Here is a 24,976-nt window from a genome sequence, read left to right as displayed (position 1 = left end):
ATCAGCTCTTTTATAGCGTTGCACACACATTACACCCATCCGATACCCAACTGCATAAAAAAATAAGACAAAGATGAAGTTTAGTCAAGTATCACAAATCTCTTGCCAAACATGCGTTGTACAAAGGAATACTGGTTCCGATGTCACTCTGATGTACGTTGTATGCTAAGGAACCTAGACTCACCCACATGGTTTGTTCCTTTAAGTTGTGCAGAGTGCACATGGGATGACTTGCACAACTTCTTACACACTGCAGATCAAAATAAAGACTGAATAGATATAAAAACACCAGGAGAACTGTTCTTTACCCTGTCAATGTATCGACGTACGTTCACCATCGCTTCATTGCCATGCTGCACTTTATCTGCAATAAAACTAGCACTCCGCTCAGAGATGTGCAACACTTCTTTTGGAGAAAAGAATATCAATCCAGAGGAGCACCACACATCCATATGTCGATTAAAGATACTCCAAAATTTGGCCATGATAGTGATGCCACTGTTTTACAATTTATTGAAAAATACATTACCTGCAACATCTTTTCAGAAACCACAGATAGTGACTTGCATACACAAATATTACTCTTCCAAAAACATAAGTGGGGCAAATACTACTAACGTAGATATACAAACAAAGGCAAATACTATACCAAATGTCGCTTTGGCTTCCCTAGGCCACTTGGCAAACAAGGAAAAGCAAATAGCTTGATGTCGTCTGTTAGACACAGCGTAAAAGGCAAGTCCCCCTAAAAATGCATACAACATTAAAAGGGATGAAGCATCCAAGTACATCAATGATTACAATGCAGTCATTACCTTCTTGTGGAATGCAAACATAGAGATACAATACATTGCAGACAGTTCCATTGCAGATGCAAGATATGTCACATCCTAGCTTGCCAAAGCTGAGAAAACAGAGCTAAAAGACGTCTGCGATTTCCTATCATCTCACAACAATTGTACAGCTTTGGCATAAAAATGCTCTCCCATAGCGAATGCGGGTGCTACGAAGCTGCAGATCTTTTAACAGGCACAGCCTTGTATGGCAATCTGAACACATAGTTTGGCTGAACCTTGGACCAGCTTCATACTGACAAAGAGTACTAAAATGCTACCAAGAGATATAAAACAATAGCCACAAATGATCCCAAACTAACAGGACATTTTAAGAAACAATTTAATTGACACATACTACCCAAGCAGAAGTACTGCTTTGGAAAACATGTATGTACGACATTGCCCAAAACTACACCTACAAAAACAAATTCATACCAAATGAGACAACTGGCAATTATTCAGTCTCAACTTGTGAAGGAAACCTATTGAATCTCACCAAGCCCAGTCTAATCATATAAAGTTATCATTTAAATCTCCACAACATAGAGAACTGTATTATATGGCCCTACTCCAACTTTTTAAACCTTGGAGAAAAGAAAAAAAATGATTAGGTGACTATGACTCATTTGAAGCTGCGTTCAAAGCAAATGAATGCAGTGTAACAAATGACCATTTCAAACAATTCAAACAAATGTCGGACAATGAACACCAACAAGAGGAAGAAATTGAAGCTGAACTAGACATTGACACTCCTGAGGGCATTCAACCCTTCCCCTACAGTACAGAAAGCCAAGAACCACTTGGAGAACCACACATTCTAAATAAAGCTGAAGTAGCCATGACTGAGGTAGAAAATACCATGTATCAATATAAACAATCTGAAGAAGACTTGTCAGTGCTCCAATCACAGCTAAATGATGAACAACTCACCATTTATCTAGATGTCACTCAAGAAATTGAACATGGTTTTAAACATGAAACTAAAACCTGTAGCTGTAAAAATTATACACCTCTGTTCCTGTATGTAAAGTGGTGAAGCTGATTCTGGTAAAACATTCTTAATTAAAATAATCAGCACATTTCTACAAAACTTAACCTTTTGGTTGTAGTAGCAGACCCCCCACAGGTTTACCTGCCTACAACATAGGTTTAACTTTACACTGACTACTGTTCCTCCCTGTTAGAACACCAAAACAAATTAGAATACTACAAATGATCAGTGCTCCTGATAGATGAGGTAAGCATGTTTTTCAACCTCATGTTAGCTTTAATTCATCTCAGAATGTTAGAAGTCCTAAAAAAAAAATACGAGTAACTGTTTGGGGGAAATATGTTGTTGTTTTCAGAGACCTCCTACAGTTAACACCAGTGAAAGGTCATCCTATTGTAAAAACATTAGGACACAAACAATGCCGCAATACTCTCGGCAGAATTGGAAATGTAAATCTCTGGCAACATTTTCACTACAGAGAACTAACTCAAAACATGCGTCAGTCTGCAGACCTCATCTATGCTAACATTTTAAAAAGCATTATAACTGGTCTGCTTACTAAAGCTGCAAAATACGTCTTAAATAGTAGACTAATCCATGAGCTATATGGGCAAAACACATCTGCTCCTGATGTTGTGGGACAATTAACTCAATAAAATCTAAAATGCATGTTCTTTATGCCAACACTTGCAAGCGGTAGGCAATTCAATGAGCCAATGTTGAAAAAAGAAATGCAACGCATACTGCATATGAGCCTCACAGACAAACTAGAAGTGCATGGCATGGCACTTCCCATGTGTCAACAAGCAATAGCACGACAAAATAGCTCATAGAAATGGATCTCCAATGCAACTGGATTGTATAAAATGTTGACTTCATTTCTAAACTGCAGAGTATTCTTAAATGTAATCTTGACGTAGAACAAGGTTTAGTCAATGGAGCAATTGTTACAGTTGTTGGCTTCCAAACATATCGACATGATAACATTCAGTTTCTCAACATCCACTTTGATAAACTTGCAGACGTTAAAGAAAGTGGCCCAACAATAGTATGTTTCCCTCTTTTCAAAGACATGTAGATAAGCAGAGAGCAATTTTCTCTATCTCTTGCATATGCTGCCACTATTCACAAATGACAAGGTCTAACCCTAGAATAATCATTGGACATTGGCCGCCCAGTCTTTAAAGAAGGTATGAGCTATGTAGCATTTTCACGACTGTGTTCACTCACTGGTCTATTCCCAGTTAATTTTGATGCAAACAAAGTCAATGCTGACATTCCTTGCATCCTGGAATACAACAGGCTATGGGCACTATACACCTCCATCTAGATATGTACCCTATACCTCAGAAAAAGAAACCTTCAAAATGATAAGTAATACAAACAGAATCTATAACAGATCTCCCAACAATACCGCTAAGGAAACAATGACCAACTCCTTTTTCATCAAACTATAAAACCACAAAACTGTCTAGTTCAAAGTTAACTGCACATCCATTAGAAAAGAAAGATTCTGCAGAAAGATCTTCAGGCCCATCAAACGATCCACAAACGGAAATCTCTGGTCCAATTAAATTCAGCAACACAACAGGAGTACATGTTTATGCTAATGTAACAGTGAATCTTCTCTCTCAATTGCCACCAATTGTTCACAACATTTACTTAAACGGCTCGGACCAGTTGTATTTGCAAATGCTCATTCTTCATAGAATTTCCACAAACAATCATGACAAAACTTAGTGTCTCCGGTATAAGGCAAGAATTGGACTAACGTGCAGGAATGGTAACATTTTCCATAAACACAAAGGAAGATCCACAAGAATTCCTAATGTACTTACTCCAAGTACTGGAAACCAAAAACATCCATATAAATGAAATCTTCCAGATTTCATACTCATGGAAACATACATGCACTCTGCAACCATGTTTCACAAGACCACATCCCTAATGAACGATCTGTATATGTATCCATACCAAATTCTGAATCCATTCCATTTCACCAGTTTCATCAGAATGCAAATCCTGGCATATACTGCTCTTTTTGCAATTCATACAATCTTAACACCATAGAAATAGTCACATAGCCTATATGTTGCTTCTAAGGTACAATTCAGATGGTACCAAAAATAACTGTACGCTTACAGGCTTCACACACAGCTAAGTATCTCTTGGAAAGAAAACCTTCACAACAGTAGGTATAGTATTACACACTGGTGCCACAGCCACTTCAGGGCACTACAATGCATATGTCAAAGAAGTGGTTGTTTTGAATGTAACAATACCTCAGTTACTCCAAAACATAGGTTACCAGGACATTTTAACAAATTCCTACTTAATATTCCTTCAACCCAAATTTAGTCACTAAACTATAGCACAATCAACAGTTAGAATATGCCAACAGGTATCGAACTACTTGAAAAATACCCTTCTTTCCAAAACACTTGAAATACGGCATCTCAATTCTTATAAGACAAAACATCTTCTAACCTCTAATGTAGTTGGAATACGCCAACACAAATTTAACTACTTGAGGCATTCCCTTAATCACAACATACCTCAAACAAATATACTATCGCCCTTACGCTCACATAATTGTAATCTGTCTTTTTGAATCCAGTATGGATTTCTTTCCCCCAAAGATTATGTAATGTCAAAACAGCAGTGCGTCATACAATAATGTTGCACCAAACATAGTACTTAAAATGTACTGTTTGAGGGTCTTAAATGTACATGTAAATTTGTATACAGCTAAAGTTTTTAGACTATCCTGCTTAACACATTGTACTGTTTTTTTCCCTACAGTAAATAAACCAGAGATTCTAGCTTCATAGCGCTATGAAACCAAGTAACCATAACACGTATAATCACAAGCATATTCTATGAGTGCTATCCTTAATTGTACTACAACCCTAAGCACTATCTACAGTTCAATTACATTATTCCTCCATATTACATACACTTAGTACTCCCACTACATTACCTATAATTACTATACACATTTTACTACTGTGGTGATTCTGGCCATACTCCTACTAAATTACCTATAATTCCTGTACACCAATTTCTACTGTGGGGGCCATGGCCAGTGGCCACAACCACCACAATACAATTGACTATATAAGAAGTTTGTACCATAAACCTTCAACTAATAAAACTCAACTTGACGCCCCATGCAATCTAAATGATGTCCGCGGACAGCGAAATTGACAGCGGACTTATCTGCATTTCCAAACCCTTTTTTCACGTATAAAACAGCTGCACATTATCTGCATTCCACTTACATATCATTACTAAGCCCTCTTTCAGCCATCAAATAACCACAAATGTCTTTTCCAAGTTGTCAATTCACAGCACTGTCTGTGGACCGCTACGACACCTGCCCTACCCTTTTCTAATTACAAAAATAGCCCCATATCCTCTTATTTATTTTTACCCCCTCACCCTTTCCCAGCCCCTCTTTTTACCACCAAATTACCCAAAATGTGTTTTCCAGACTTTTGCCACAGCACGCTGTCCGCAGTCTGCCACGACTGTCTGTGAACCCAACATGGTTTCCAAAATTGACAGCCCTTGCACTTTTCACCATCCAATCAGCGGGCGCGTCCGATGTCCGCGAACATCACTATGGTCCCTGGACCAATCAGAGGCATGTCCGTGGACCGAACAGGGCAGTGAGCCCTCATGGCGAACCCAGATAACACTAATATTTTACCAACTTTTTGCTTGTTTAAAAATAACTACTGGATGGATTTACACCAAATTTACAAAAGCACACTTTTGGGACCCCCCTATACCTTTGCCCACCATAACGAAACCTCACCAGATTTTGCTGAATCAATCTGACTGGGCCATATACTTTCTTTGCAAAGTTTTGTGAGAATTCATCCGGGGGGGTGGGGGCGGCGAAGTTATAAGCCACCTATAAAGTGCTCTTCCTATGGGTTGAGCAACTTAACCATAACTACAGGGCCACTACCGCAGGCTCTGTACAAAAGCTAATATATATATATATCTATCTCGTGCACCCCAAAACAGCATGCGCAATCAGGGGAAAGCTTACGGCAAGTGTGTAAAGGAGGGAACACCACCATATTTTGCAGCTGAGAGGTTGGAAAGGGAGAAAATGTAGGAGGAGGAGAGAAAAAGACTTACGTGGAAGTTCGTTAATGAAAGGGGGAATGTTGAGAAGCAGGGGTGATCGTCCCAGGCCCCCAAGAGTCTCAGAATGCAGCAGGCACCTAACAGTGTGTTTCAGATGCTTGGGGAGATTGAAGGGGAGAGGGCATGCCAATAGAATCTGAATTGTAGGTAGATTATGTGACGAGTGTAGGTTGCACTAGAAAATGAAATGCCATCTTAGAAAACAGCAGCCATCTTTAAATTGAGGACTGGCACTGCACTGCAGCTAGGGCAGTAGACCCAGATGCGAAACATAGAAATGCATGTGTGAATGTAGAAGTTGGTTGTAGCTTGGGCTGCAGTGGGAAAGGCCAAATCCATGGTGATTCATACTAAACAGCATGTGCAACTCAGAAAGAATGCACCCTGCAAGGCCATAAAGGGGCCGAGAGCTCCATGTGACCAGTTATCCCACTAGAAGGAGGGCATGAGCCTCTGACCTCCCCTAGCCCAAACCATAAGTTATAGTGCCCAGATGCCCCTATTCCAAGACCCCAACATTCCAGAGCACAGGTCAGTCCCAGACCAGCAACCATAAAGCTGTTAGATCGCCAATCTAACAGAAAAAGCATAGCAGAATCTCCAGACCCCTGTGATTTGTGCTGCAAGTTGCGGGGGGGGGGGAGTAACAAATGTATGTGGGAAGAACTGAAATGGCCCTGACGCATCTCGGATGGAGCTGGGATTTGTAATCTATATTGACCTCAAAATATCCTCTGCGCCCTGGTCTGTGTACCAGATGCACATTGGGTTACAGATAGAGAGTGAAATGTTTTATATTTAGAACTGCCAATTAAGCAGCTTGATGCCCAGTGACGTGCGAAGAAGCCCACGTGGAAGAAGATGGATAGGAGAAGCTCGGACCAATGGGCTGGTATCCCTTATGGAGCCGGCTGTATATGTAGAGGGTGGCACCAACCAGCTACTCTGATTTGTAACCCAAGTACATTACATCACTGTTGACGCTGTGTGTCCTTATAATTTATTTCTTATGCTTATTTCGTGAGAGTGCTCTGTGACAGCAGAGTTCTTTGCTATTGCGTACTTATCTTTTTATGGGAGTAAACCTTGTTCTCCTTGCAAGAGGTGTGCTGGACCTTTTTCCCTAGTTTGTTGTATTGTTTCTGATGTGAGCATTATGAGGTTTCTCTACTCTTACTGCTGCCCAATCCCCAAACCCACCTCTAGGTGCTGCACACTATCCCCCAATAACCCCCAAGCTGAGTTCTCCACCTCGGCTGTGCCCTATGCCCGACATGTTCCAATCCTTCACTGAATTCTTTCAGGCTGCACTGCTCAGGGAAGACTCGGCAGATGACCATGTGCAAAGGCAAGGGTTTTTGTTGAAGTGATTATACATGTTTGAGTGTGTGTTTCAATGAGTTTCTGAGCATGTATGTGCGCATATATACGTGGATAAATGTATGTGTGTTTGGGCGCCTAACATCTATTGAACTATTTCCTGTTTTGGACTACAGATCTAATTGTAAAGTGTACATCTTTCATCCCATTTTGTTCTTATAAATGGTGTTGTAAATTGTTAATGGGAGGTGGTAGAGAAATGCCCTTCAGCACCCCTGCTTTGCTTATGGCACCCTCGCTATGGTCATTAGCTGAGCGATGTTAAAGCCGTTCACTGAAAATATTAACTAGCCTCAATGGAGCAATGGACCTTGAATTGTTTACAATGCTGGTGCCCCCATCAAGGAACATTTGTTCCCCCTGGCATCAAACGCTGCCCCGCCACTTGTCCCTCCCTTTACTATCCACTAAACTGCTTTGAAAAACACTGGCAGGCACTTCAAGAGAAAGGTTTGATGGAAGCGAGCTCAATGAGTTTCCATGAAGGAGGTGTTTTGGCTGGGGAGTGGCAGGTACTGGATGGGAAAGGCCATAGGGATTAGCGTGGCTGGGGGCAGTCAATGGGTTGGCAAATAACCAAACACCTTCAAGCTTTGTGTCCCTCCTCATATGCCATTTCTCCCCATTTGCACTGTAATGCAATAGTTTTGGCTTCTAGATAGCGCAAGCAGGGGGAACCTCTAAGGGAAAACACCAAAAAAAGCACAAAAAAGCATTCAATGAGAAAGGTGAAAGGTAATCTGGACCAAAGAACAGAAACACGGTCCTTGATCTTCGGTTTGAGAGAAGAAGAACCGTCCATTGAAGCCTCCATTGCAGAGGGAAATGACCCTTAGACAACACAGGAAGATAGCTGTGTATTAGAAGCCCAACTCAAACCCATCATGCAACGATATACTGATCAGAAGACAATGATTTGTTTACTCTTATTTCTAAAAGGAAACAAAAGTGAGTTTGGGCCCAGTCCAACCCTAGATCACAGTGGAAACAAGGCATTTAGTAAGAGACTGATCTGAGGCATTATGGCTGGGAATAGAATATAGCTTTCTTTTGCCCTGAACTACATTTGATATCGTGGTGTGTGGCCGGTTGCAAATGGTAAATCAAGCGTGGGGATAAAAAGTGGCCATATTAGTCAACATATAAAAAGCTGCCTTCTCTGCAGTGGAAAGGACAGTTTAATAAGAAAAGGCACGGTTTACCAATGGCATGCTGGAGACCTCGATTTTCAACATCAGAACCCTGTGCAGAGGGAGAAATAGTCTCCATTTCTGAAGTGCGCTGCTCTTTTCCACAGAGACTGCTGCAGCATGTAACATGCTGAAAAGATGAGAGCTCAGATATGTACCTTTTTAAAAGCACGGAGAGACTATCCAATTTTAATTTTTAAAGCACACCATGCAGGTCTTTCTAGTCTACAAGACCCTTGTGCCGATCTAAAAAATAGCTTGATTACTTTTTGGTCGCAGGATACCAGTGAACACCTACCGCCGTTCCTCTACAGGCACCAACTGCCACATGGCTTCAGTCAGCATGCTACGTTACACTACCAGCACATTTATCACATGCATTCCCTCTTCGTGGAGGCATATCGAATGCAAGTTAGATGCAACATCTCACTTCACAAAAACACATCAAAGCCAAAAGTATAACAACCACAACAACTCATCCAGAACAGAACCACAAAACTTATCCTTGGCTTCAAGCCCCAGGACCGCATCTCTCCGGTGCTAAAATCCCTCCACTGGCTCCCAGTGGCTGCAAGGATCAAGTTCAAGACTGTCTGCATTGTCCACAAGACTTTCTGAGGCCTGGGACCTACCTATCTGCAACAATGCCTACCTAAATACTCTCCCTCCCGAGCCCTCTGCTCATCTACCTCCGACCTTCTGTGAGTGAGCCGGTTCTCCAAGCAGAGATTTGGAGGGAGATCGTTATCCTCAGTAGGGGCCTTCCTCTGGAATAGCCTCCCTGCTGCCTTCCATCTTGAGCTGGATTTCCTGGAAACTCCTTAAGAAATGCCTCTATCCTCTTGCTTCTCTCTCCTTCTACCCTGCTTAGCCCCTCTCTCCGATCTATCCCTCTCTTCCTCCTTGCCACACAGCTTGTCGACTGCCCGGTGTACCTCAGAGTGTCACAGGTCCCTGACACCCTCACCAGTCCCCTTGCACTTGCCTCTGGACCTCCACTTCATCATCGCTACTAGACTTGGTCAAGGACCCATGAGAATGGCATCTCAGCACTTACCCAGTTTCTGACTGACTGGGCGCACCTGGATCCCCCCTCTCCTATACCGCCTATGCACTGGCACAATCTGAACATACCATGCCTGAAGATCATCTGTCTATCATTCCGTGTCTCCCCTCCTTGCATGGTAGCGCCTCAATGCACTTGGAAAAACTGCAGATTTGTCTTCAGACCTATTTGCTGTTACCTACACTGTTAACTGTATTATATGCACTTACTCTGCTTGTGCAGACTTGTATCGTTCAGAAATTCATGGGCTCTGAATGACTGTTGTTGTTTTCCCCTTGTCCCTCCCCACTTGAGCGTTTTGAAACACTTGCCTTGTGTATAGGCGCTTTACAAATATACCATAACAAGCAACACCTAATTTTAGTGTACCAGTGTTTGCTCATCCCCATGAGCACATGGACGCCCCCTCCTTGTAATTAACTTGCACATTGTCTGCAAACCTTGCCTTTCTCAAGCGTGAGAGTGATGGGTGCTAATGGCACCTCCCAGTGACCCTTTACTCCCAGCACAGAGAACATTAGATACCATGTGAGACAGAGTTAATTAAGTATGCATCTCTGGTCCCTGGCATGTCTGCTTTTTGCGTATGTAAGGAGTGCTATTTTCGCTGCATCCATTAGGCTTGCACGCACAATTTCACTAGCAAGACTGTTTGTGAAGAACCTTCATTTTGACAACTCTTTGGAACACAGGAACTTATATGTATAATGAAATGCTTCAAAATGTTCTGAAATGGCTAGGCCTCAGAGAGCTGTGATTTGTAGGTGCTCCCACTCCCAGGGTAGGGCTGGGGCAGGGCAAGGAGCTTCAGAGTGACTGCATCCACCTTGTCCATGGGCAGTGGGTGTGAGGGGAGGAGGGAGCCTTCCAGCTCGGCAGCCCCAACAGTGACCTGCGACGCACCCACCACCCATTACCCGAGCAAACGAGAAGAATACAACACATGTTTTCATGCGGCTGACACTGAATGCAGCTGGCTTCTTGGAAAAGGATTTTTTGTGACTCACCTCTGTGGCTCAGTTACTAAGGAAACCAAAATGTTTATAATTAACACAAAAATCTTTGGAGCTGTTAACAAGTTACAATTTGGATACATGTTTTAACGAATACATATTCTCTTTGGAAAAGTAAAATATTTTCAAAATATTTTTTAAGCGTTACATGACTTGGTTTTGGTGAATCAAGGCTTTTCCTCACAAGCTAGCAATTAAGTGCATCTCCAATACAGCCGCCAGCATGGAAGAGCTAAGACCTCAGGGTTCCCATGCAGAGAACTTGTGGGAGGGGAAAGGCAGGAAGCGGTAGGATTAGCCAAGCAATGGGCAAGCAATGGGTGGCCTTATAACCATACAGTGTAATACCCCACAATGTCTTTTCTATGTGCCCCTATTCAAAAGCCCTTCTCACTATGTACACATGAATCGGTATTTGAATGCAATATTAGCCCAAACTAAAAACAAGCATTTGAAAAGCCAACAGTTTTGGCTTGTGTATTAGTATTAGCAAGTGCCTTTACCACGCATACACAAAAGCCCAAACTGTTGGCATTGCCAAAGCTTGTTTATCATGTCACCTCGGTCAAAGATTGTGCTTTAAAGCACGCTTCCCGTCCGTTACATGTACGAGTTGGCTACCATATTGTACATTTTTGAAGAGCTATCGTATATCAAAAGTGCAAAGCTTGTTCTACCCTTGTTCCACTCTATTTGATCTCTGAATAACCTTTACTGTGCTGTGTTGGCAGTAACTAACGCAATGGCTGCCTTCAATGGTATTCTGTTTCGCCACGTTCACTCGGTTTCTGATGTTTAATTTAATTGCTAAATTAAAATAAAAACTAGGGACGTTTACATGTGAATGTTTTTAAAACATGGTGACATGTATGTTGTTTATTGTAGGATATCTGGAAGTTGTTCAACAATCCCTAGCTTCTTACAACATTGATTGTCCGCAAACTGTGAAAACTGCCTCCGAGACGCTGGTAATGATGCTACTAGACAAGGCCAATTATGGGAAGATTACAAAGGATTTTAAGTAAGCAGCTTCTAATGCAAAGAGTTACACGTTTTAAAGAAATATCCATTATTCGCAAAGTATAGACTTCATTGTATAAGTCGATTGTCAGCACCAATCAATTTTCCAGCTATATTGAATACTAGCACATTATCAAACAGATGTTAGTGTTCGAATCTTATTTTTTCAGCATTGTGTATGGTATAGGAAATGTTGGCATTTGATATCCCTTCCGGGTTGTATAAAACTCGTTGCTGCACATAGGGTGATATATATGAACCAGCTGAAGTAATACCTTCTGTTAAAAATGAGTCCCTTTGTTAATCTGCTGATAAAAATAGGACTGACTAGCACCTTCCTGGGCACATGACAAAGAGCACTTCAACCAGTGGTCAGCAGCATGACCAGTCTCGGCTGGTCTATTAGGGCGGAGGTGGCATTTCCCCGCTTTTTTCAGCCCACTGTACGATAGACAATGCCTTCTTCACTCATAGGCATTGTCTATCTCTACTGTGAACGTGCAGTGGGGGTGGATGGTTGCCAACCTTCTATCTAGGGCTACAACCAAAAGACCCAGGGCTATAGCCCCCTCAAAATACTCCCCCCACCCCCCTGTAACAACGCCTCTGCACTGCAATGAAACTCCTTATGTGCCTCCCATTTCTGGCGACCGTTTTGCAGACTGCTTTCAGAAAGAAAGAATGCCATAAATGTTATTGCTGCTCACTGAAATGGTGCGTTTATTTGAGGATATATGTAACAGTGTTGCCCCGCGCCCAGCTACAAAGGGGCATTGTGTTGGTGAATATACATGCTGCAAATTTTCCTGCTATTTTATATTTTTCTATCTAAATCCAAAATATCAAAACATGCCATAACAGATGTTTGTACTCTCTACCATTAGCTGGATTATTTTGAGGGATTGAAGCAGGGCATAAAAAACGGCCAAGAACCTGGAAAGGCAAGGGATCCCTTCATCCAACAGGACCCATAAAACCCTGTTCCAAGATGCATATCTACAACCGAGTGCAAAATTTCGGTTGCAACCTTATCAAACAACTTCATTTCCTGGTTTACATATTTACAATTGTTATGTAAAGAAAATCTACCAGCTGTGATTTCGCTCAAGTGGTAAGAGTAAACCACAATACAAGTTTTCAGGGATATTCTCAGTGTTTCTGACTCAGTAAACCCATGTTTGCTTGTCCTCTGAGTCTATCTGCTACCTTTGACAAGATAGACAGCAAGGCTCTCCTGTCGGCGATGTCCAGCTGAAAGAGTATCAAGTGCACTGTTCCACGGTGCTCATCTGGTTTCCTTTCAAACGCACATTAATCTTTCCTAATGGCATTTCAGAATACTTTAGCCAGTGACCAGCCACATCCCCAGTGCTCAGTTGTCTTTCTAACAATAGTCAACCTGCCAGTAGAACACCAGGTATGTCGTGCATGGCAACCAAAATATAATTGATTAATACCATCATGACACGCAAAATCACCTCAATGTCCTCTTTGATGGACATGCTAAAACTCAGACCATGCCATTGATGGATGCCTTCCAACCCTCTCAACCTAAACTCACATAAAACAGAAATTGTGCTCGTGAATGGCAGGTGTTCCCATTTCCATAAAAATTCAGGCTCAGCAATATGGCCAGGAAATCTTCACACCAGCCCTCACAGGCAAACTACATTCTACATTTATGCTGGCCTTCTTTTCAAAGAACATGCCACAAATACTTGACAAACCACATGGATTAAATTGCCCTTCCTCCAATATATAAAATATCAACCACCAACATACTTCTGCACCACGGTACGAGGAAGTTTTCTTTCGAACATCAGTTGTTGAATTACCCTAGTCCAGTACAATCTGCGGCTGCTCTCCATATGTTTTGGACTGTAACTGCCATGAATCCTCATCATTGACTTTGTTTACCATTGCTAATGTTAGTTGTAATCTAGGTCCTAATGTCACATCTAAAAGAGCAACGTCCCAAGGGCCGCCCAGCCAAGGCCTTTCGCTTTAATATCACTCGATTTTTTTTTTCTCATCCCCTTGTGCATATTTGGGGGGCCTCCACCTCTTTCCTCCTGTGCGCCCCCCCAAAGCCACCTCAACCTGCCACTCTTTTCTCTAGTTCCCCCACCAACCACTTATCTCACCGGTCCCTGCAGCGTCCACACTTCTGGTCTGCAGTCCGTTGGCCTGAAGCGAGACGTACTGTGCGTCGGCCTAAGTGTGATGCTCTTTTGTGCATCACGCTTTGGACTTGACGGTCTGAATGCTGAAATCAGTTATTTGTAGTGCAAAACATCTGGAGAGCCAAAGGTTTTAGACCCCTGCTCTAGTCACCGATTTTCCGGACACTATAGTGTTAAATTAAGTCAGCGCAAACAAAGTGGGGACCCTGGGGTGCTTCAGCGACTACAGCAATGATGATTTGAACGTGATGAAATTGCGAAGACAGAAACAATAAGAAAATTGTTACTGTAAAAAGCACAGAGTGTAAATCCAAACCCCAATAACCTATGAGTGCATGGCTGGGATGACAGTGCATGAATGTGGGGGAAAAGCTTAAACGAACATTGAAACAGACGGATATACTGAACCAAGAATGGTATATGCAGTTTTTGATATAAAGAACTATAGAACAAGAGGGAAGTCCTGGCAGAGGAGTATACCAGGTAATTGGAAGTGCATAGCGTCCTGCTGGGGAATACACCATGCAAATTGCAAACCTACAAGAAAGAACAAGAAAGGACAATGTTTGTTGAACAAAGAAGGAACTTGTGTTAAAGAATTGTTGACAGTGGAAGGCCCTACAGCCCCATGGTGGTGGATGAAAGTGTGGGGAGTTATGGCAATGGAGAACATTTGCGTCACAAAGTCAGGGACATACCTGAAATTCTTAGCGATATAGGATATACTTCAGGACTATGTGGGGGAGAGGGAGGCTCAATTCTTTAAACCCAGGATTCTAAGAAACGTCCATATCAGATAAAGACAGCAGAAGACAAGGAGGAGGGATGAGCTCAGGAAACTGCTTTGCTTTGGTTATAACCTTGGTTCAGTTTGGTTCAGATAACTCTATGGGAAGGGGGTGGGAAGGGTGGGCGAGGGTGGGGGTACTCGGGGGGGGGGGGGGAGGGTGCGAGTTGGAAGACGATAATAGTCTCAATGTCAAAGTTCAAGTAGGTTAAATAATTTGTTTATACAGATGATAATGGTTGTAATACTGCTGTAACCGAAGGCTAACTGTTGTCTTACGTTAAAAACAAAAATGAAAATAAAGTTGGTTAAAAAAAAAGAATTGTTGTGAGGAAAATGCACAGAACTATTGAAACTAGAGACCTTGCCATCCCATTGCAGAATCCAGGGGAAGGGATTATCCCTCTGGAACCAACTACATTTTTGTTGGTGCTATTGTATTTTTCATTTATGAAAACCTTTTGTCAATAGCAGGTTAAAGACATTTCCCTTCTCACTTTATTATTTTGTTTGTAGTGTGAGGGTCAGGATAGCATGTTTGGACACAAGGATGGCTTTTGATATCTGACATCCTGACAAGCAAGAGAGCCACCATTCACATAAGTATGCTTCCTATTTCATAGTGCGTCTTGCTTGATACCATGATGAAAAGGGTTCCCCTCTAAAATGTGAAATGCAAATGACTGCCTGCGTCTACCAGAGAACATACTTTAACAAAGTAAAAGAAAATCCCTCGAACTACAAACATTTCAAATGCCTTTTAATTGAATCTAGAGACTGGCTGGTTGATGCTGAGGATATGCCGAGAACTGAATTGGTAAATACTACATGTAAAGATGCAAGAAAAGGCCCGTTTTCATTCTTTAACAGCACAAATGCAAATTGTGCATTTTTAAACTATTGCATGATCAGTATGTAAGGACATGCAGAGAGCTGTGCCATATGTGAAATCATGTCTGCATGTGCATATCTGACTAATTACTCTGCTCGTTAAGCACTGCACACATCCTAACGATAGCTGCCTCTCTGCTGCATATATACTAACTCTAGCCCTGATTGCTGAAATTCGAATCTAGTTGCCCCACTGTTTGTGCATACTGTATTTAGCTTACTTTAGCCCTGATTGCTGAAATTCGGATCTAGTTGCCCCACTGTTTGTGCATACTGTATTTGGCCTACTTTAGCCCTGATTGCTGAAATTCAAATCTAGATGCTCCTTTATTTGTGCATTCATAGCTCGTTAGCCCTAGACTGCTTTTACACCACTGAATAGCACTTGGTCCCCACCCATGTTATTATGTATGGACATCTTCTGTACTTTGCTTGACTCCTTACTAGTTCATTTTATACAATGTATCTCCCAATGCTTTACACTGTCCTACTAAGAACTCTCCTATACGTTACTAGCTTACATGACCACACCATGTTCCTTAATCTACCCCACCTGTGCCAGCACCGAATGCCTTCAAACAGGTTGTCATGATCACCATACCCTGCACTGTTTCACAGAGGAACCTTAAATTACGTGCTAGACTACCTAGGCTCTATGACCCTCTAACCAAACCAGCGCACAGTAACGCCACTCGCAGCCTGCGCGATTCAAGCCATCACCGGAACCCACTCCAACTCAACAGCAGACTCTTCCGAGAACCTATCCTTCTCCCGAAATGCAAACCTAAAACACAACTTGCTATCCCGAAACCAGTTCAGTCTGGGATGAGAGCTGATCTTATATATTCACGCTCTATGGTAGCTCATGCTACTGACGTAGCTGACCTACTACACAATAAAATGGACCTCTTAGCTGTTAACGAATCTTGGCTCCACCCAGCAGCTGGCCCAGGAATTTTGCTAGCCGTGCCAGACGACTACACCCTCCTAAGGCTCGACCGTACTACCTCTCGAGGAGGTGGCCTTGCTATTACAGCTAAAACCAACCTATCAGTGAATCTCTCACCACCACACAACATACGCTCTTGTGAATCCCTAACGGCTAAGTTAACTCTATCTAACATGCAGACTCTATCCATTCACCTAATATACAGACCTCCTGGTCCATTAGGATCTTTCGAAGAGGACCTAACAAATGTTATATCGCATAATCTCCCTAGAGGAACTAGGTTTCACTCAGAAAATCACAGCTCCTACCCATACCAAAGGTAGAACCTTGGACTGGCTAGCTGTGCATAACTGCCCACTTACAGTCTCTATAATTCCACAGCCGTGGTCTGATCATTACCTGGCCACATTCTCCCTAGAGCCCACACCACCGCTATAACCCAACAGCATAGCTCCAGCTGCCCCAACTAGAAATAAGAGAAACATCACTCCTGAAAACCTTATTCCTCTGATCCTACCTACTCTTAACGCTATTCCCGATCATACAGATCCCTCAACTATGGTAGATCTGTACAATAAAGTAATGCTATCCTCCCTTGATGCCATAGCACCTCTCAAAGTGAGAAAGACCTCGCAAACATGTGAACAATTGGTTCTCTCCTCACCTTAAGGCTATCAGACAGGAGAAACGACGCTATGAAAAAATCTGGAGATTAGATCCTTCTGAAACTAATAAGATAAACCTAAGTAATTTAGCTTCCCAGTATAAAAAAGAAATTATCCTTGCAAAACAAACCTCCTATAACCTTCGAATCTCTCAAGCGAAATCTAACACTAAAGAGCTCTTCTCAATTCTGAGAGAAATAGAAACGCCCATCCAGCCACCTGATTCATGCATCAAGGACAAAAACTGGTGCACAGATATTCAAAATGCTCTTGCCAATAAAATGACTTCTCTGCAAACTAAAATCAGTAACAAAAAAAGATTACCTTCTCTCCACCTCCAAATTGAGCAGCACTAGTTCTATTCCACCTCATCCCACCCGGACATCACCTCCTGTGCCCACCCCTCTCTTCAACTTCAGTAAAGTCTCTACCAAAGAGGTTGAAAAAGTTATACTTGCACTTAAACCCTCGAACTGCCATGGGGACCTATGCCCTGCACAACTGATAAAAGATGCAGCTCGAGAACTCTCACCTTTTATTACTAAACTAATAAATGCATCCTTCACAGCCGGTAACATACCCAACAATCTGAAACAATCCTGGGTCCTCCCACTCCTCAAAAAACCGACTCTAGATCCTGCGATCCCTACCAACTACCGTCCTATCACCACAGTGCCGTTTCTTCTCAAAATCCTTGATAAAATAGCATACCAAGAAATTCAACAATACCTTGAACTCAACCACCTCCTAGGAGTCCGACAGTCCGGCTTCAGACCCCAGCACAGGACTGAGACTGCGCTTATCGATCTCAAGGCATAGATAGATGAGCTGAGAGATGAGGGCAAGACAGCGCTTATGTTATTTCTCGACCTCTCAGCTGCATTTGATCTGGTCAATCACTAAATCCTCTGCACACACTTACAGTCGGCAGCTCATTCCTCCCAGGAGGCAACTGAATGGATACAGTCCTTCCTCAACAACCGCACAATGCAAGTTTTTTCCCCTTCAGCAGCCGCTGACCCCATGCCTATTACCTGCGGTATGCCACAAGGCTCTTGCGTCTCCCCCACTCTGTACATCATTTTTACAAAGCCCCTTTTCGATGATCTAAATGGCCTGGGTATCACCTACACGAACTATGCTGATGATACCCAGATCCTCATGCCCCTGACGGGGGATTATGACAAGGATTTGGCGTTTGTAAATCAAGTGTACCTCATCATCCAGGCATGGATGGCCTCTCATGGTCTATGCCTGAATGATAAGACAGAACTCCTCATCCTAGGCACCACAACTAACCTCAATACATTGGGTCAAAATTACTCCTCTTTTGTCATTGACAATAATCACCGTAGCTAAGGAGGTTAAAACCTTAGGATTCTATTTAGACTCAACGCTCACCTTCAAAAAAAACAAGTCAATGCCATGGCTTATGCCACATCATACACATGCAAACTCATTAGGGCATCCAAACCGTTCCTCTCACCTAACAACTGCATCACTCTAGCCAGAGCATTGATCCTATCCAAGTTGGATTATTGCAACGCACTCTACGTAGGCAGCAACAAATACATTACAAATAAAATTCAAACCTTACAAAACAATGCCTTTAAGAGCAGCCCTAAGCCTCCCAAGGAAAGCACATATCTCAGAGACTAGAAGATCGTACAATTGGCTTTCTACAAAAGATAAAATCTTCCTTAAATCGATCTCTCTGACTCATAAATGCCTACACCAAGCGGCTCCTCAATATTTGATAACGAGATACACTAGACCGACTTCCTGCCGCCCCTCCAGAAAGGCCATCTCAAACCTCCTCCTTGTCCCTAGATTCAAACGCACTATGTCTGGAGGAAATAGTTTTCCTGTCAAAGCAGCACAATTTTGGAACTCCTTACCACCATCTCTTAGGGAAGACCTCCCCTACCTACAATTCAGATCGAATACCATCCGTTGGATCAAAGAACACAATATCTAATGCTTTGACACCTAATTTCTCCCACTGCCGCGCCTACTGTAAATTGTGAATAAATTGTATATCCCCTCACCTCTATGCCTAGATATACCTACAACTTGCAAATTATGTATATTCACCTATCATTTATACTTTGATGTACTGGCCCTAATGTTTGATGCTTCCAACACTGTAACCAAGTTGGACTCATTTCCTGCGTGCTCTGTAACTTAAGTTGTACAAACAAACAAACAAAAAATTCAGCAGGCTAAAGAAAATGTATTGGAGTTTGCAACCCAAATAACGAATTCCAGGTTTTCATTACTGCCATTTTCCTAATGTCAGAAAGTACACTTGTGAATTCCAATATAAAATAATGCGTATTGGAATGTAGAAATAAGACATTATCCTAAGTCCCATTGTATTCTTCCATGCACTACACTTTGAATTATACTCCATTTCAAAATGTTAAAATGGGATGTGCCTGTGCATATAGCTTGGTGTTGACATGAGCTGACCTAGAATTCATCTCACCTCCAGAAGCCCCAGCCACATGATATATGTTATTTATAACGTGTTTAATACCCAGAGGTTTCTAAGCGTGGACACGGGGATCAAACCTGTGATGCTCTGCGTCGTCTTGCTTCGAAGGCAAGCACGTTGTCCCCGAGCTATCCTCCCGAGACATCACATGACTGATGCTTCACAGAACCATTGGATTAATCGTGTTCAAAATAGTTCCAAGCACATGCCTCATAAAGCACTGCCAGATGGCTAGCTAATGTATAACCTCAGAGGACTATTGCATCCGTCAAGTGTAGCTCCCTCATAAAATCCATTAGCTAATGTCATGAGAACATCTTATCAGATGTCCAGCAGAATCCAAAAAAGTAGCCTTAACATGTATTAAATATCATGAAGGACAATGTGATTTGTGATAGGGACACCCCAACACTAAATTGCATCAAGGCGCAAACACAATACACTACACAACCAATGCCGGATTCAGGCACCATGCTACAATGTATTGTATTAGCAGAACAACCAGGTCTTAATGGACTTCTGGAATTGTAAAAAAACTCTCCAACTCCCAAAAGCTTAACGAAGGAGCATTCCATAATCTTTGGTCAATAACTGCAAAGTTTGGTTTGCAGATACATGAGGGCCAAATTATGTGGAAATTTAAAAGTAAGAACAGGGATTTTTAAATCAATCAGTCTATCCATCGGAATCCAATGAAGAAACTGACGCAAGGTAGAAGTAGAATCAAGCCCGGACAAGCTAAAAATTATACGGATCACGACATTTTTTATTTTTTGTAATACTTTGATTTGATGAGCTGACTACCTGCATTCAAAGCATTACAATAATCGATTTCAGGGCCACTACTACACTACACAGATACTTTGAGGTAAATTAATGATGCTCCTCTGCGTAGAAGCTGAAGTTTAAAAAAGCAGTTTTCAGTACCTGTTTTATCTGTCCTTATAAGAGAAGATTACACTGCCAAAAAAATCCAAGGTTTTTGACATTGCTGGCATTATCCATGTGGATATCAAGCATTAGAGGTGATGGTAAATTATCAGGTGAGTGACATTTAGGCTTGGTTCCTAGAAGACCAACTTTGAGTTTGTTAGGGTTGAGCTGTAAAGCATTGTCCAGCATCCAAGTGTCCCCTTCAGACATTCCACCAAAGCATCAATATTCGCATTGCTGTCAGCTAGATTCAGATAAATCTAAGTATCGGTGCATGTGTGAAAACCTAATGTGTATTTCTCAACAATATAGCGTGGTCTCATATAAATGTTAAAAGCAACCGACAGTAGAGAGCCCTGAGGAACTCCATGATGTGCATTGTCTGGTGGACAGATAAGGGCCAAGTTTAACCTTGTTTGTTTTATCGGCAAGAAGGATTTAAATCCTCCGCCTGCGGAGTCTTAGGTCATGTCAAGTCTCTCTAAATGGTGTATAAGGATGTCATGGTCCACCGCCTCGAAAGCGGCCAGTAAGTCCAACATAACCTACAAGGTAAAACTGCCATCATCTGCCTATGTAAGTATGTCATCCCACACAGATGATGCTGTTTTTGTTCCAAGCCTGATTGCAGATGGTTTAGAATAGAATTAGCTTTGACAAAATCTTGCAACTGGGAAGACACCACCTGCTCTGCAATGTTAGCGGTCCACGGAAGTCCTGCCATCGGTCTGTCATTTCTCAAATCAAGAGTATCTAAAAAAAGGATTTTTTTAACCAGATGAAAGGATCGCTACCTTCAGCTGAATATGCATTAGGCCTTCTTCTACAGCTGCCCAGTCATACTACCAACTTGTGTAATACAGACCTATACCAATAGGTGGGTTACCGAATACCAAGAGGACAAGGGACAGGGATACTACATCAAGACGTAGAATGGTTACATTGGTTATTTGCTGTACTTGTGCCCAACTAAACCAGCTACAAGGCTAAGCTCCATCAAATGAAGCAATTCTAAAATGCGAAATATGGATAACTTCAATGAGGCAGCCCTGATTGTTCTGACAGTAGATCAGCTAAAAGATATGTGCAAAACTATGTCTGACTCTAAAAGGAAAAGAAATGTAAATTGATTACAAGGTTGTTGAATCACCCAAGTTTGGGTGGTATGCCTCAAACACCTATATAATGAAAATGAAAATAATGATGAGGATGGCAGTTTAGAGTCAAGCTCCAATTTGCAAGAGAAGTCAGAGGAGGTAGAAGAGTCTCAGGGAGTGTGACGCTCTCAGTCCTAGCCTGCCTGTATGCCTCAGCCATTTTCCTTTGGGGACCCCTCTAGGTCCACAGTTAAGCCCAGAATATGTTTCTCTTGCAAGACTGAGATTAGAGTTGGAGTTCAAAAAGGTAAATGCCCAAGCTGAAGCCAATCATCAAGAGGTGAAACTAAGAGAAGGAGAGATGCAACATGAAATGGATATGAAAAGGATGTCCCCTGATTCTGCATCCATTTCAGGGTCCTCTATGTATGCCAGTCCCAAGAGGCATCACCTGCCCAAAGAAGCAGTGAGTATGTATGAACCTAAACTTGATGTGTTGGATTGGCTAGGTATGTTTGAATACACCTACGGTCCTCAAGGAATCATTGGGAATGATTTAATTCCATGGCTCATGGCTAGGCTCCCCTTGAATGGCTGTGATGCTGTAATGGAGTTGGGTGCCATTGGGAGAATGGATTATGAATCAGTGAAGCTGGCATTAATAGACAGATTTGGAAAAACTCCTTCCCAGTACCTTAAGAGGGTTAGGACCGTCGAAAAGACTGATTGTAGCCCTTGGGCTACCTGGGTATGTGAATGTTTGAAGAACTGAGATGGTTGGGTTAAGGGTTACAGAGAGAGCTCCTTTGAAGGAAGGAGGAATCATTTTTTGATGGAATCTATTTTTGATGCCTGCTCTCCTACGCTGAGACCGCATTTGGCTGACTCAAGAGGTTGATCCCGAAAAGGTAGCACAGGCTGCTGACTTGTGGGTAGCCAACATGGCCACTCACAAGGAACATGGGGCAACTCACAAAAAGGAAGAGTGGAAGCAGCAAAAGAAAGAGGTAAAACAGAATTCTAATTGCAACCATCAAAAAGAGGGCCACAAACATAGCCAGGGTAAATTACATGGGAAACCTGCTAAGTCTAGTGAAACCTCTGGTGCCAAACCAGAGGAGGTCAACAAGCCCCCCACCCCCTTCTAGAGACCATTTGGGAAATGTTTTGTATGTGGGTCTGTAGATCATGTGAAAGGAGATCCCAGATGTAAGAGTAAACTTTCAGGGGTCCACACTGCCTCCTTCGCCTTCATCCCTAAGGGAGAAGCCAAAATGGCAATTCCACACTTTCAATTACTGGCTGAAGACCCCGTTGGAGTTCAAGCCAGTGTTTCTTGAGTGTCCTTGGGTCTGTGGGAACAACAGACTGTGGAGGTGTACAACTCCATACCAGATAACACCAAATAATATTATAAGGACCATGTTCTTGTAAATGGCCAGGAGACTGCTGCCATAAGCGCATAAGCGACAATGGGGCAAACGTAACAGTGGTTGATGACATTTTTTTAAACCTGAGGATGTAGCTAAGGCATCCATAGGTCCCACTAAACTTGCAGGGGGCCCAATCCAAATAGTTCCTATTCTGCCAGCTCTCATCCAGTGGAATAATATGACTGTTAGAATACCTGTCAGTATGCAGAATGAAGTGCGAGGGAGAGTCCTGTTGGGAAATGATTTGAAAACTCTTGGCATTGTATCTAGTACCCCCTGGCCTCCCAGCAAAAGGAAGCAGGAGCAAACAAGATTGGCCAGAAAGGAAACCTTGAGAGATTCTCAGTGGGAGGTTGAGATTTCCAATAACACCAGGCCACACAAAGGCCCCCTTCTATTTCCAGGAAAAAGAAAGGGACAAAAGAGAAATCCTAAAGTCTCTGGGACAAGGACAGCCCCGAGAGGACAGTCCCAGGTCACCAGAGTTACCCCTTCACCAGCTGGGGCGGAGTGGGAGGACCAACCAAGCTCAAAAGAGACAGCTACTGGTGAGACAGAGCTTTAAGAAAGCCCTCCTTGCATTGGACATCTGGATCCTAGAGACCATCCTCAGCTGCAGACTTTACTTGCAGAAGGTGGACCCTCTAGGGCAGACTTCAGCAAAGGTTAAAGAGAGTGTCCCTCTAGAAGGTCTGCGCCAGCAGACAGCTTCCCAGCTGGAAGGGCAAGAGCCAGGGAAGCATAGGTCTTACTGGGAGGATGGCCCCCTCTACAGTGAATCAACTGAGTCTACCCCAGGGGACTACATGAGACTGGTAGTGCCCCAAGAGGTGAGACAGAAGTTCTTAAAGCTAGCTAGCACGTGAGATTCCTTTGGGTGGCCATTTGAGTTTAAAGAGGACCAAAAAGAGGCTATCTCAAGATGGGGCTGATTTAGAGGAATTCTGTACGAGCTGCCACACTTGTCAGACTTCTGGCAAGAGTGGGTCCAAGAATGTGGCACCTACAGTGCCCCTCCCTGTGGTGGGAGCCCCTTTTGAGAGGGTGGGGATTGACATTGTTGGTCCCCTAGACCATCCAACGCCTTCAGGCAACCAATTTATGTTGGTTGTGTAGACCATGTATCAGGTATCCTGAAGCCATACATATGAGAACTGTTACTGCCATGAAGTGGCTAAGTCCCTCCTTCATATCTTTAACAGGGTAGGCTTTCCTAAGGAGGTCATCTCTGATAGGGGATCAAATTGTATGTCCCACTGCATGCAGACCATGTGCAAAAACTGTGGAGTGACCTACAAGTTCTCAACAGCCTACCATCCCCAAACCAATGGGTTGGTGGGGAGGTTTAATAGAACTACGAAGAACATGATGGGTGCTTTAAAGTAATACCCTTAGAAGAAATTGGGCCCTTCTACTGCCATGCCTTCTCTTTGCTTATAGAGAAGTCCCTCAAGCAGCGGTTGGGTACAGCCCGTTTGAACTTCTCTATCGTCATCCAGTCAGAGGCACTTTGGCCCTGATCAAAGAAGGGTGAGAGTGCTCCTTCCCTACAGCCAGTGAGAGTCACTATGTGCTGGGACTCAGGAAGAGGAGGGCACTCATGATAACAGAAGCTTCAGCTAACCTAAAAGCAGGTCAGGCTCTGGTCAAGCAATGGCATGACCAGAAGGCCAACATGGGGGAGTTTACTCCAGACCAGCCTGTCTTGGTTTATGGTACCTACAAGGCAGAGGGCCTTACAGGACAAATGGATTGAACCCTTCAAGGGTGTAGGTAAACTTGGAGCGGTTAATTGTTTAGTGGACTTGGGCAATCCCAAGGAGGACCCTAGGGTCTATCACGCTAACCGTCTGAAGGCTTGTGTTTCCAGACCAGAACTAGGAG

The 24,976-nt window shown here is 42.8% G+C and overlaps 1 protein-coding gene across 9 annotated transcripts in view; it reads left to right on the top strand.

Annotated features, from left to right (window-relative positions):
• The window catches only part of LOC138491581 (putative serine protease K12H4.7), a 1,111,489-nt gene that overhangs the window by 343,269 nt on the left and 743,244 nt on the right, over nucleotides 1–24,976 (top strand). For all 9 annotated transcript variants that reach the window (XM_069618167.1, XM_069618163.1, XM_069618161.1 and 6 more), the window contains one exon: nucleotides 11,523–11,658. In XM_069618167.1, coding sequence (XP_069474268.1) covers nucleotides 11,523–11,658 — 136 coding nt within the window. The remainder of the gene's footprint in view (nucleotides 1–11,522; nucleotides 11,659–24,976) is intronic.

The sequence above is a fragment of the Ambystoma mexicanum genome, chromosome 10 (assembly GCF_040938575.1).
Source record: "Ambystoma mexicanum isolate Mex_15411 chromosome 10, UKY_AmexF1_1, whole genome shotgun sequence".
In the NCBI taxonomy this organism is placed as follows: domain Eukaryota; kingdom Metazoa; phylum Chordata; class Amphibia; order Caudata; family Ambystomatidae; genus Ambystoma; species Ambystoma mexicanum.
The sequence above is the reverse complement of the archived record's forward strand: the minus strand, read 5'-3'. Positions and strand labels throughout refer to the sequence as shown.